The following is a 14,550-nucleotide window of genomic DNA, read 5'->3' as shown; positions in this document are numbered from 1 at the left end:
TTTCTTCTTTGAAAACTGGAAGAGGAAGTTTTTCCTTGGGGTGGACCCCACAATGAGGATTGTCCACCCGAGTATAGCCTGAGGAACGTTGAGCACCCCGATCCTGAAACCTTCTAGGAGCCCTGTTGAACATTGGGCTCGTTTGTTAACTGGCCAAGGGATTTGAGAGTGTCATTCCTCCTTGGCACTCTTAAGGGCGTCCTCAACGGCCATCCCGAACAGTACACTAGGTTCCACCGGCATACTTAGGAGGGTGGCCTGAGTTTCTAACTTAAACCCAGATTGTCTGAGCCAGGCGTGGCGCTTGATGTGCATGCCTTATGCTAGGATGCGTCCAGTGTTATCTGCTGCATCAAGGTTATTTTTCAGGATGGTTTGAAATCTGCTTGCCTTCTGCCATAGTATGACATACATTACTCAACGTAATCCTATTTCTGATGATTGTATCTGCTTAGATTCACATGCTCTGCATATAGTCCGACATCTAGTGGTAATCGCAGAGTACTGCATTTTTTTTTCAAAGATCGAAAGGGACGTTGACATGGGTGCAATTTTAAACACTTTCCTTAATGTGTAGTGTACCCAAAACCTCTCACGGGTCGAGGTCTCACCGGTTGTTTCTTTCTGCCGTGAGGGAGCCTTATTGTCTGCGTGAGCGAGTACAGAAGAAAGGTGTAGTAAGAAATCTATGTTCTTTCTACTCCAAGAGGGGAGGAAGGGTGGGCGCATGTGAATCTAAACAGATACAATCATCAGAAATACGATTACGGTAAGTAATGCGTGTCTTCTGATGCCTGTGGGTCTGCTTAGAATCACATGCTGTGCATAGACTAGCAAGCAGTACCCAGAGTTTGCTAATTAACATTTTTTTGATTTGCAAACAGACCCATTTGATTAGCGATTTTTGTACTAATATGGTTAATGTCACCGGAAGTTATTTGTACCCAAGATATGAAATGAGCAACAATACAGCAGTTTTGCGTACCACTGAAATAAGACATTAGAGGGGGCCTTGCATATTCTTTACAATTCAGCTAGACCTGCAGGTCAGGTAACTTAGTTTCCCTATTCAACCTCAAAGAAATGCACTCGACCCATTGCGATAGAGGATAACAAATTTAAAATGTGATTTGTGTACAATGGTGCATTTCACATCAAACCCGCCTTGTTTGGCATACTGCAGCCACCCAGAGGCCAGCCATGCACAGTGAAACTTTTGTTTGACATTTACTGCAAAGTAAGTGTTAAAGGTTTCAAGCATCTCTTGCAAATGCTACTCGCCCTCCATAAAATTTACTCGACAATGCGACTGGGGGAAGGAAAGGACTTTGCGAGCCACAGCTCAGTGTCTGTAAATGTAAAAGGTTAGCTGCATGAATGGACACAAATACATATGATAAAATGGCTCTGAAAACAGTTTGGCCAGCTGTCTCCTGCAGGTGGTAATATATAATGCAACTATAATAATAAAGCAAAGCGAGTTCTGAGGGCTAACTACAGTGTTTGGTATTGCAATAGATCTGTAAATGTTAAGATTGGATGGAACTCTTGATAACTACTTTGCTTAAGCATCTAGCTCACTTTTGTATGCATTATCAAAGAGGAAAGAAAGACTAAGCAGAGTGGCTTGCATAGCAGGCAGAGAACTGAGCAAACTAGATGAAATATTGTAGTTTCTGGTCATCTCAATTTCAGGGTACCTGGTATAAAGCAACTGGGTAATGTAGAATGTAAGGGAGTATGGGGTCGCTCATGGGTTGAGCACCAGTCCCAAGATGTATGCAACCTTCATGTTACCGAACTAGGTTTGCCATCAAAAGCATTTAACCATGTGATAATGTATATTTTCAAAAGTGTTCACTCGTCAATATGATGCATCTTCCCCAACAAAATGAAAAATAGTTGAAACAATGACATTTAGATACACTAACCTAAACTTTACTGTAAAGAATGGAGATGAAGCATTGTTTTAAGTATCAATGCTCTCATTATGCATTATGTAACAACCTACATTTTGGTCTTTTCCAGAAAGGACATAGAAAGCTTATTAAAAGTATCATCACAATTATTTCTAGTTTGAAATTATTTGAAAAAGTAAAATAAATTCTCGCCTAGCACTCCCACACATGCCTTTGGCATGTAAGAGTGGAGGAAATAATTACTGCAGCTCTTTCTCTCCAATAGGACTTGAGGTGAACAGAAAAGAGGGCAAGAGGAATGCAGGGCGAGCTGTGCTTTCATTGAAGAAGGCAACTTAAATAGCTATCTTTGCTACACAAGTGTCCATTTGATTAGCAAACTGACAGAATTGCATAGCAAATTGCTATCCAACACTGCTTATTTTATGCCTGGCATTTAATGTGGAATTTATAGTTTCATGCTGATCAAAAAGGCTAGGTCATGTCCCTTCCAAGAGCATCGACAAAAATGGTACAGGAAAGTGTTCAAGAGTGGTCATTTTGAGAAGGTTTTTAGGGCTCATTTGGCATACTGCCTTTTCTCCATAGTTGTTCAAAATGCTAAGATGTTGGCAGTCAATGAAGCAAGCATAGGTACTTTCATACATTTTCTCATAAACGCCGGCTAATTGCTTTATTACTTTGCTGCTGTGGGGGTTACTAACTTGAACATATGGAATAAATGCTGCATACCCCTCCCATATTTGACCAACAACTTCCTGTACCCCTTTTCACCTATCATATAACAAATAACCCACATATTTGAATCCTTGCCCTCGCATAGTCCACTCATACCTCTCTTGTCCACCACAAAATCGCCCGGACAGAATTCATTGTTGTCCAGGTGATGAACAGGCAGCAGATCATTGGAACGGATATTCTTCTCCACTGTGCCATCTTGCCACATGACATCTGCCGAGGTCATTGTAGTAACTACCTCAACTGCCACCCTGTAAAATAGGAAAGAGAACATGAGGGTCAGCAGATTTTGGTAGCACATTAAATGATAAACTTGCAGAAGTAAAAGCAGAGTCCATAACCTGCACTAAAGAATTGTGCTGGAAAAAAGCAGTGGAGAACTTGCACTAACATTTGGTCTCTTCATTGGGTGCTGGCTTAAAAGAAAGGCAATCTTCATTAACACAACAGGGTGGTTTATCAGTGGAGAGCCCAACATTAAACCAACCCGAATTAAAAAGACAATACTGCAATATATCAAATGTTAAAGAAATACATCACAGGCTAGTTTGAATCAGGGCTTACCAGGAAGCAAATGGAAACTAGAGCTTCTAGCAGCATACCATCTAATTAGATCTATACACACCATTGTGTGCAGTCCACTCATCTAATGCTCTGACCCAAGTGTGAGAGCTAAATGCAGGTCACCATAGAGACAACTATATCAAAGATAGTGCAATGATCAGCCAGCTTCACACTGTCTACAACAATGATGTGACTAAGTCCTCTCACCAGCTTCACTGAAACTAGAATGGGGTCTGCAGCTTAGGCCAGCTGACCCCACCAGGGCTAAATGTGTCTGTTGCAAGCTTCCTGGAGAAGGTATACAGGGAAAGCACTGCAGAGAACACTTGCTCACTTTGCCTCTGTCTGGAATGACTAGACATGTTTGATTAACCTTGAAGCCAATCATGTCAGTGTGGTCAGGATGAGATTCTAGAACCTACATGCATGCATCTGAACAGGCAGAATATCTGCCTGTAAGTTGAGGCATTAGAAATGTGGTGAATCCACATTCGGTGGCCACTGCAGCCTGGGAGTCCATACCACCAGTAATCATACCCCGAGAGAAAAAAACCAGTGAAGAGCGGACTAAAGGGGCATAGCACTCTCCACTGAGTAAAAAGAAAAGATTACTCAACTGACAACAGTTCTCTAGGATTGGTATCTTTTATAGATCCATATGCTGTTGAATATTCGCCAGACGTCAGGCTGGGAATCCTTGTTACAGTAACAAATCAGTTTTAAATATTCATAACAAGAAACTGCACTTGCTTTAGTATTCTATAGGTCTCATCAGGGCTATTTGCCAGTTAGCCAATAAGCACCCTGGTTTCACCTACAGAGAAATCTACAGATTCCTGCAACACATGGTAAGCATCCAATACTGAGCCTTGCATGGGCTTGGTTGGCTGCACATGAATTATGAAAGATGCCGATGTTGGAGAACTGTAGTTTGAGGTGAGTAACTTTCTTCCCCAGCATTCATACATTCATAAGCTGTTGAGTAGATTACAAAACAGTTAAACAATTCCTTACAAGGCAGGAAGAACCGAAAGAAAAGGCTCACTGTTCAGATGGATTTCTAAATCTGGCCTGGTAAATAGATTTTAGGAGGTCACCCTAATTATGATAAACAAGGAGCTTGAGAGGTTAGCCAAAACACAATCAAGGTACGTGGGTGAGCAGTCACATCTTAGTCTCATTAGTGTGAGAAGGGGATCGGCGCCCTCAGTGAGTCCACACAAAATAACGCACAATAATTCAATTTAGACCACCAGTTATACAAAACCACAGTTATTTAAGGCCTTAATAACAAGTAAAACTAGCAGGTAAGTACTATCCGCCAATACTATAAAATAAAAAAAATATATAATCATCTTTGGATTCACAAAAAAAAAAAAACACATCAGCAAATAACTTATCAAGCAAAGCAGGTAAGTACTGTACATGCAATCAAATAATGGGAATCAACCACAAGAACAATAGCCTTACTTGAGAAGTCCAAACCCTAAGATGAATGGAGCTTTGTGCCCAAAAGTCACAAGTATGGCGGTGTGGGAAAAGTGTGGCGGTAACAGAATTACTGCCACTTTTCCTGCACCGCCATACTACGAGTATAGCCCTGGAGAGGGAGTCCGGATCTTCATCCATGCTGGAGGTAAATCCTCCCACTTTACGTCAAAAATCGTTGAAATTACCAATGCGGTAATTATGCCAAAAATGACACCGTCCAATGCACTCTTAAAAAAAAAAAGAAAAGAAATGGGGATTAACTGCCACCACCACCACCACCACCACCACCACCACCACCACTTGTAATCCGGCAGTAATTTTGCCAGACCAAGTGTCAGCAACAGTAATACCGTTAGCCAGTATTCCGGTGGATTTACCCCCAGAATACCGCACAACTCTTAATGAGTCCCACATGGTCCAATACAGTGTTTCACACAAAGGGAAGTTCTTATGAAAGGAAACAAAGGGGTTGTGGTGATTAGTTGTAAACTATTTCAATGTTTTCCAAATTTACCAAAGGAAAGGTGCGTTAACCAAAGCAGAGTGGAATGGAGATGGGAGACAAAGGGACTTGCTCCCAATGTTATCCTAAGAATGACGGGGGAGTGGGTAGGGAGGTTGGGAGGCACACTGAGGCTTACTCTCCCCTGATCAACTCCCCCACCCCCAACTCAGTTTTACCAAATGTCTTTGTGGATTGTCTGGGGGCTCGATCTTCCATTTGTTCCAGTGAGAGGTGCCTAGGAGTTGCAGGTTTAAAGATTTTTCTGGTTGAATGGAAATGCACGTTGCAACCGCAGTCAATGTAGAAATGTAGAATCCAACAACGCAGGCCTCCTTGGAACACTTCAAGGGATAGACGAAAGGAAAGTTCCAGTGACGATCAGAGTTTGCAGGCGACGGGCATCCTTCCAGTCGTGGTCCCAGGAGCTGCTCAAGGCCAGCTTCCCTGACAGTAGGAAGCTAAAATTCGGGGAGGTGACCTGTGACACAAGCCGGTAACTACCAAAGTTCTGGGCTTAAACTCGGACCGGTGCCTGTTCTGGAAAAATAGCCCACGAAAGAGCTTGTAAGTCCACAGGCAGTCCAGGGATGCTTCTGAAGGCTCTGAAAATCTGGATCTTCAAGAATGTTTCAAGACTAGTTGGTCCCACTAGTCCAAGGCATGAAGCACAGCTCAGTCTTTGGAGATCAAACAGAGGAGCAGGGACTGCAAATGGTCCAGCCACAGGAAGGGATTCCGGGGCACTTCAGGAGTAGTCTTCTGATCTTGAGCGGACTAATCTTCAATAGATTCTTGGCTCCAACATACATCTGAATAGCTGCAGAGGTGGTCCTATTATCCAAAGTCCAAGCTGGAAGGAGGTCCATGCCTACCAATGGTAAGGATCTGCACCATCCACCTCAGCAGCAGACTTTCCGCCAGTGATGTGGCCTGGGACTAGGACACACGCCCAGGAAGGCTGACCTTATAAAGTCTTTGCTGTCTGGAGCGGGCAGGAAGAATGCCAAACTGCAATATGACCAAAGAACAAGCAAAACTCCTATGGCACTATGTCAGGTTTAGAAGCCATACACGGTAAACGCAGATTCACACACCAAAAATAATGCAAAACCTGGAAAAATGTGCCACCAGCTCATCTTTAGGGCACATACAAAAGTAACAAAAAATCCTGTGTAAAAAGATAGAGGGGATACAGAAGTATCTCATTGCTCTGCATTGTAAGATGCTGTGTGCAATGGTAAAAATACAAGAATTCTAAAGGGAAACAGTTTCCCACTACTGGAAGTCTGAAGGACTGATCAGTTTACCCATAACATCCCCACAAAATGACAGGTTAGGATCAACGCAAAAAGAACAAGGTATCATAGGAAACTATGGAAAGAAAGTTGCATAAAGAAAACCTTTCCTAACACCCAAGATAAACCAGGACTATTTGCCAAACCCTGTATTCCTCTACCTGGGTCATATCCATGTTGCAGCCCTACGAATGTTATGTGCAGATAAAAAAAGTGTACATGACGCATGCAAAGGAATAAAGAAAACAGGAAATCTATACAACGCTGGTTACCACTTAGTGTCCTATGGACATACAAAGAAAAGATTGATGAAATGTCTGTCTAATGTGAATAAGTTCTCATCAAAATGTTTGAGACATAAATGATTATGTCTTCTAATTGGGGGTGGAGTGCTAAATGTTCAAAGGGAAAATGTAAATAAGAAATATATCTTTTGAAGCCTAATTGTATCTTTAAAGTCCCAAAGAAGGCGGTCTGAATTAGTTTGCAACAAAACTTTATGTAAAGAGAAGTACCCACAAAACTAGCAATGAGACCCACAGGAATCCACGTAGAATGCGATGGATACACAATACATAGTTCTCATTTATAGAGTGATAAATGAGCATTGTTCGCTGCGGTCTGCAAATTTGTCACAAATCGTGTATATGTACATTATCAATTGATTGGTGTTTTGATATTAGGAGTTGGAATGTATTGTAATTATAATGGTAATGTTTATTGTACTAGTGTTGCACTTATTGCATGTACATATGAAGTATTGAAGTCTTGTAATGTATTTTAATCAATGGATTGAAATCTTTCCTTTTTTTTTAAAAAACATTTTGAATAAAATTGGTTTTACTTAAGATTATGGTAGGAACACATTATTGTAGATGTTATAAAGCACTACCCACACAAGAACCTAACTCTTGTAGATTGTGTCAAGTGCTCTTTAGTGAGCAGGCTGCAGCTGTCATTTGGCAAAATTGGGTTAACAAGTTACTTACCAACTGGTAACGTTCTTTCGACTGGATGTTCCTCCAACATATTCCACATCTTTGACATGTAATCTCCACAGCTGTGCACTTTGGAAACTTTTTTCGGCAGTGAGCGTCCTGCATCGGGTACATGTCTCGAGGGCCTCCATCGAGGATGACGTCACAGAATGTTATAAAATAGGACGCACGGAGCCCATAGCCTCAGTTTAAGTTTTTTCCCCTCAGAACGTGTGACACCATTCAGATGCCTGCTGGACTGCATTCAGCCTTGCGGAAACCGAAGCTGCAATCGCATAGGAAATTCTGAGGGGCAGGCTGGGAGGGCGATGTGGAATGCGTTGGAGGAACATCCAGTTGAAAGAACGTTACCAGTTGGTAAGTAACTTGTTCTTCGAATGGATTGTGTCCTCCAACGCATTCCACATCTTTGACAGATTGTATCCAGGGATTAATGTTTTACAAATGTATGGATTGAAGCCCAAGTAGCGGCATCACAAATATTACTTATAGGAACACCCCGCTGGAGGGCGGTGGAAGTAGCCATGCCCCTAGTGGAATGAGCTCTCAACCCTTAAGGAGGGTCTTTACCCGCCAACCAGTAACACTCCGTAATGGTAACGATAATCCACCTGGACAAGGTCGGTTTGGTAACAGCCTGGCCCAATCGGTGTTCAGCATATCCTACAAAGAGTTGATCGTCCACTCTGACCCTGAACATCCTAAAAATGTAAAAGATAAGAGCTCTCCTAGGATCTAACCGATGGAGACGCTCCTCTTCCTTACCAGGATGAGGAGGGTGGTAGAAAGATGGAAGAACCACCTTTTGACTCAAATGATATTCAGAGACCTTCGGTAGAAAAGAAGGATGTACTCGTAGTACAAGCCTGTCCTTGTGAAACAGTAATGGGTGGCTTAGCTGAAAGTGCCTGCGATTCACTCACTATGCAAGCGGAAGTAACCGCAACCAAGAACACAGTCTTGAAGGACAGTAATCTCAAAGGACAAGAGTGCAAAGGTTCAAACGGAGCACCCATGAGAAATCTCAAAACCAAAATTCAAATCCCAAACCGGCACCTGGAAAGGGGACGGCGGGAATACAGTCAGTCAGTCCTTTAAGAAACTGAGAAATCAAAGGTGAATACCATACTTGTTCCTTTCCGCTACAGGCACCAGTTCTATGGCACCTTTCTCCAGTAGGGACAAGATTTTCTGCGCAAAGAGCGGATCTGGACTCTTCAAAGAGCGTTTCCCCGGTGGATTGTCGGGAGGCCGCTGAAGGAAGTGAAGGCAGTAGCCGTGGGCTATGGTATCCAGAACCCACGCCACTGAAGTAATGGCCCGCCATTCTTCAAGATGTTGAGACAATCTGCCCCCAACTGGCGAACCATGGAACATGGCCTCACGATTGTTTGGAAGCGGCTGCGGCAGTGCCTGAAGGCAAAGAGGCAGCTGCCTGAGCGGCTTTGGCACCGTGATTTCCCATACCACCACGGGTACTTTTTCGCTGGCACCTTTGACTGGCAGCCCCTCTCGTTCTACCAAAGGAGGAGTAGAAACGAAAAGGAACCTCCCCGCCACTGCTGTCCCCTTGAACGAAAAGGCAGAGGTTGTTGACGCACCGCAGCGCTTAAAGACTTCGCCACAGATTTTGCGGTCTGCAACCTCTGAAGACTCTCGTCAGCCTTGCTGCCAAATAAATGAACACCATCAAAGGGCATGTTGAGAAGACGAGCTTGTACATCAGGAGCAAATCCCGACTTCCGCAACCACGCAAATCTGCGTATAATGGCTGACTCTGGACTCCTCCCTGGAATCCCTGTCGACGCAGTAGACTCTCGTGAAGGTATGCGTTGACCTCCACATAGCAGTTCTGCGGATGTCTAGCAGCGGCACACCAGACAGGAACGCTGTTGTAGCAGTGATCGCACTGGTGGAATGGGCTCTTGGTGGCCAGGTTAGCCAACCAGTGACAGTGAGTGATACAGCCGGAGAGCCACCTGGAAATGGAAGCCTTGGACAGGGCCTTCCCATGGTTCACAGGACCAAAATTTCACAAAAAGCTGAGAAGTTTTCCTGAAACTTTGTGCGGCCCACAAAACTTCAGCGCTCTAGCCACATCCACTGCAAAGTCCTTTCACCCGGCGACCAAGGCATCGGAAAAAACAAACACCAAGGGCTTGTTTAGATGAAAGTCTGACGGCACCTTGGGCATGAAAGAGGCATGCGTCCGCAGCACCACCCTTGTCTTGTGGAAAGTCAAGTAAGGTGGCTTACAGGATAGGACCTGGATCTCACCCACTCATCATGCAGATGTGATGGCCACGAGAAAAGCAGTCTTCCACGACAGAAATTTGAGTAGAAAAGAATGTATAGGCTCGAACATGGGTCCCATGAACCTGGTAAGTACCACATTAAGCTCCCATGCCGGGGCTGAAACATTCACCAGCAGGAACGAGCAGAATAGTCCTTTGACAAATTCCTTGAATAATCTGTGCGTCCTGGGGGTCTGGTGTAGCGGGAGATAGCTACATGGAACCTTGACAGAGGCGTGAGCCAGTCCCGATTTAGCAAACAGCAGCATATATGGAAGTATCTGAGGGGCTGTGACCCTCAAAGGATAGAACTTCAGGGAACAGCACCAAACAGCAAATCTCTTCCATTTGAGTCGGTAGCATTTCAAGGTAGACGCTCTGGCCTTGGCGAGCACCTCCTTGCAGTCTGCCGGAACATCCTACCCCCCCTGAATTCTAATGCTGTAGGAGCCAGGCCTTCAGGTTCAGCGATCCCGGGTCATGGTGCAGAACTGCGCCTCCTTCACTGGTGAGAAGCTCTGCAACCACTGGTAGCTTGACTAGAGGGGAGGCTGACATGCTGAGAAGGTCTGGGTACTAGATCTGACTCGGCCACGCTGGTGCAACAAGGATCATCCTGCACAAGCACCGTCTGAGTTGATTGATGACTCGGAGAAGCAACAGCAACGGAGGGAATGCATACAGAAACAGGCCGCCCCAGGGGAATGAGAATGCGTCCCCATGAGCCCCTGCTGGCGAACCTCCGGCACTTGGTGTTCGTCACTGTCACAAACAGATCGATCTGGGGATTGCCCCATTTCAGGAAAAGTTAGTCCACTTGATCCTGTCGAAGCTCCCACTCATGGCAAGAGCGCAGCTCCCTGCTGCGAGAGTCGGCAATGGTGTTCTTTACTCCTGCCAGGTGAAACGGAATGAGGAACATCCCCTGGGCGATGGCCCAGTGCCACAAGTCCTGCGCCTCTTTGGAGAGCGCTAGGGATCTGGTGCCCCCTTGCTTGCAGATGTAGAACATCGTGGTGGTATTGTCCGTGAAGATACTCACCACCTCGCCCTTGAGGGTTGGCAGAAATGACCTGAGGGCCCAAACTACTGCCCGTAGTTCCAGGACGTTGATGTGTAACTTCTCCCCTGGCAAGCAAAGGCCACTGGCGTGAAGGCGGCCATGTGAGCTTCCCATCCTTCCAGGGAAGCGTCCATCGTGACCGTCTCCTGGTGGGGGGGGGGGGCTACGTTTCTGGAAATCCGTGTTTCCAGATAGATTGGGGTGCACACCCCGTTAGGGAGAAATCTCTCTTTAGGCTGAATTTCCTAACCTAGTGAGTCCCCCAGCAGCTTTCCTGGATTTCTGGAGTTTGTTTTTTTCCTCCTGCCAAGAGTGAGACTCTTTCTCCCACTCTTGGACATGATTCATGGTATTCCTTTGATTGGTAATGTGTTTTATGGGCTATGGGGTCCTTTACTCCATAGGGACTCATGTGTTTTTCCTATGTGTGTTACACAGCACCCTCCGTGCAGTAACACAGGGGTGTCATAGTGACACCCCACCATAGACCATACCCTGGGACTGACTACTGTCTCCCAGGACATGTAAAGTCACCATTGGCTTTACTAGTCCCAAATTATTAACAGAAACCAGTACAAACCATCATATTGTGGATGTACTGGTCGGGGTAATTTGATTGCCCCAGGGTCTGTTAGTCGAGGGGGCACGTCTCCGTCCCCCCTGATCGAGTTTTGGCTGGTGGCAGTGGAAACCACTTTTTATATTCGACCGCAAATATTTTCCTATGGGATTTTCCCATTGTTCGAGGCTACCAACTTTAATTATTTAATTCTCATAGCCTCGAACATACCGCCGGTTTATTTAATATTAATTCTCCGGTTGGTATTTTTTGCCAAGACTATTCTAAAATGGCGTTTGTGTTCTCTTCTGTGACTCCAACCCAAGTGGAGCCCTTTGTTCCACCTTTTGGCGGGCTTCTCCACAGAAGCCTCCAAAAGTGGTGCCACTCTGTCTGGGTACCACAGGGGGTGTGGGAGGGGGTTTTGGCACCCTGGACCGAGTTACCTTGGTAACTCAGGTCGCACTCTTGTGTGATTGGCCCAAGTGGTGAGCCGGCCTGCTCACCACTTAGCATGTTTGAGTGACAGCTAGGCTGAGTGAATGGGGGTTTTCTGGACTGGAACTTCAGAAGTCGCCACAGGACCTGAGAATCCGACAAGGGAGAAGCTGAGCCAACCTACCACGACGACACCACCGGTGGAGCCCTGCAGAACCGACTCACCACTTCCCGACGACAGAGAAGATCTCCCGGCTGGAGAGGCTTCTTCCCCTGACGGGTGGGCACAACCAGTTTTCCTTTCTTTCTTCGCACCCCAGTCCGGTTTGTGGTCGAACTGCCCGTGCCAAGCACCCTGGCAGCCGGATAGCCACTCACCACTGAACCACGAATCACCGGACCGCTCCTTGTACCTGAGAAACTCTGCGGCTGGTTTCTTTCCTGGCAGTGCAACTGACTCCTGTCTTCCTCCACGACGAGATCCTCTCTTCCCCCGGACGAAGCACCGACTTGCACCCGCTGCCAGGAACAACTGCCCCCGCTGGAGCGTTCTCACCACTTTAAGGTACCGTGTACGCCAGGCCTCCCTTTCTAAAGATTGCTACAAGGTATTAACTCCTTACCCTTCTGGACTGGGCTGGCCGCCTTGACCCTCTAACTGGTCCCTTTCTGTGGTCCAACTCCCTTTTGAACCTTTACAAGACCATTGTGCACTGCAACCGTGTGACCTTGGACGCATTTCGTTTGGATCCTCTGAAAGTGGATCCGGCCTCTTGAACTCTAACGTCACGGTTTTACTTTGCCTTCCTCCCTTGTTGTATTCTTGAAAGTGTTGGGATCTGTTTCCATTTGTTCTTTGCTTTTCTCTCCCTTTTTAAAACGAACTATTGGAGTGCCATCTACGCTAAGCGCTCACCGCTGTCTGAAAATAAGTGGGGCTTTACTTAAGACTTGTCTAATATTCTTTTAAGGGAGTGTATATCTTTTAGTGACAGCGTTTTTGAATTGCTTACTGTTAGTGCCTGTGTGTTTTTCTAGATGTGGTTTAAATAAATAATTATATCTCTTTTACACCGAGCCCTGGTCAGTGTTTACTTGTTCTATTGTGTGCTCTTGACCTATTGTGAATACTCGGTATACTGCCTAACTCTTCTTGAGGGAAGTCTGACTGCTCAGCCACAGCTACCAAGTGAATCTGTGTGGTACAGACTGCTACCAAGTGGGTTTACTGCCAAACACCTGTAGTCCTAAATCTTTTGCAGTGGTCCCAGAGGGAACGGCACAGGTTTCTGCCTAACACACCCCACCAACGTATCGCCCGACGGAACTCCTCGTTGAGCACAATTTTGTCCAGAAGCCTACGGACACCTGGACCCAATGGGCATCGAGGAATTCCTGTAGTGGGCGCATCTGCAACCTGCAGAGTCAAATGAGAAATGCCTGATGACATGCAGAGAAGAGACTTGATGGCCCTCACTGTGGCGATCTCCACTGCCAACAGCTGTTGCATCTTGCACAAGATGGCCGCTATCCTCTCCTCCGACAGAGCCACCAGGCATGACACTGGGTTGAGCCGGGATCCCAGGAACAGAGCGTCCTGCGATGGAGTCGAGCAGGACTTGGCATAATTCACTGAGAACCCCAGATCCATCAGTAGTCGGACAGTCCTCGCCGTGTGGTCGACCGCGATGTCCCTTAATCTGGCCCGGATGAGCCAGTCCAAGAGACGTGGATCCCTTGCAGTCGTAGATGGGCCCCACCGGAACCAGGCACTTTGTCAAGACTCTGGGCGCCAACTTCCGTCCGAAAGGAAGGGCCTTGAATTGGTAATGCTTCCCCGGAACAACAAAGTGCAGAAACTTGGTGTCCTTTGTGGATGGGGATGTGGAAATACGCATCCTCTAGGTCCAACGACGACAAAGTCTCCCTCGTCCAGTTTTCCGAGCACGTGTTGAAGAGTGACCATCCTGAACTTCTGTCTTATATACTTGTTCAGTCGTCGTAGGTCGAGGATGGGCCACCAGCCCCTGATCTTTCGTGCGAGGAAGTACCTTGAGTATACTCGAGCACCATTGTCCTCGTTTGTAACATGGCCCACACTTCCAGCAGCAGGTGAGGGATATGGTTTTCCTGCCGGGCCACCAGTGCTATTCGCTGACACTTCCGTTGGAACTTTAAGGTGTGTCTGTGGGTGAGAGCATCCACCCATCTGTTGGTGGAGATGGTCCCCCACACGCTGAAGTTTTCCAGCCAGCCGCCCACTGGGGTGCACGGGTGGGGGCCCCACGTTCTGGTCGGTTCAATCCTGTTTGGAGGACTACGGGCCACTCTGCAGTACCCGACGACGATGTCTGTTCCCGAAGGACTTGCAGCGACCCCTGTTGGCTTCATGGGTTGAGGAGCGGGCGGTTGGCAGCAAGAGGACGAAGCCCCGCTGAAACCTTTCGACGACCTGAAGGACTTACCTCTTGAGGAATGAAGGGACGTCTGTCGTTAGTGCAGGGTGCCTAGGGCAGGTGCCGTCTGTGTCAGCCTTGAAGGGACTCATCCACTGTTTTGCCGAACAAGTTCTCCCCGTCAAAGAGCATGTCCAAAACCCTTGTCTGGACCTCCTGCATAAAGTTGGTGGCCTTGAGCCAGCCACAACGAAGACAGACTTCATTTCCCATCTGGCTGAAACCCGTGT

At 46.4% G+C, this 14,550-nt stretch overlaps 1 protein-coding gene across 1 annotated transcript in view; it reads right to left on the bottom strand.

The window, feature by feature from the left end:
* The window catches only part of UBE2O (ubiquitin conjugating enzyme E2 O), a 1,359,828-nt gene that overhangs the window by 425,652 nt on the left and 919,626 nt on the right, over positions 1–14,550 (bottom strand). Inside the window, exon 10 of the mRNA XM_069654680.1 lies at positions 2,754–2,908. Within this exon, the coding sequence (XP_069510781.1) occupies positions 2,754–2,908 (155 nt within the window). The remainder of the gene's footprint in view (positions 1–2,753; positions 2,909–14,550) is intronic.

Source organism: Ambystoma mexicanum, chromosome 3q, assembly GCF_040938575.1.
Source record: "Ambystoma mexicanum isolate Mex_15411 chromosome 3q, UKY_AmexF1_1, whole genome shotgun sequence".
Classification (NCBI taxonomy): domain Eukaryota; kingdom Metazoa; phylum Chordata; class Amphibia; order Caudata; family Ambystomatidae; genus Ambystoma; species Ambystoma mexicanum.
The sequence above is the reverse complement of the archived record's forward strand: the minus strand, read 5'-3'. Positions and strand labels throughout refer to the sequence as shown.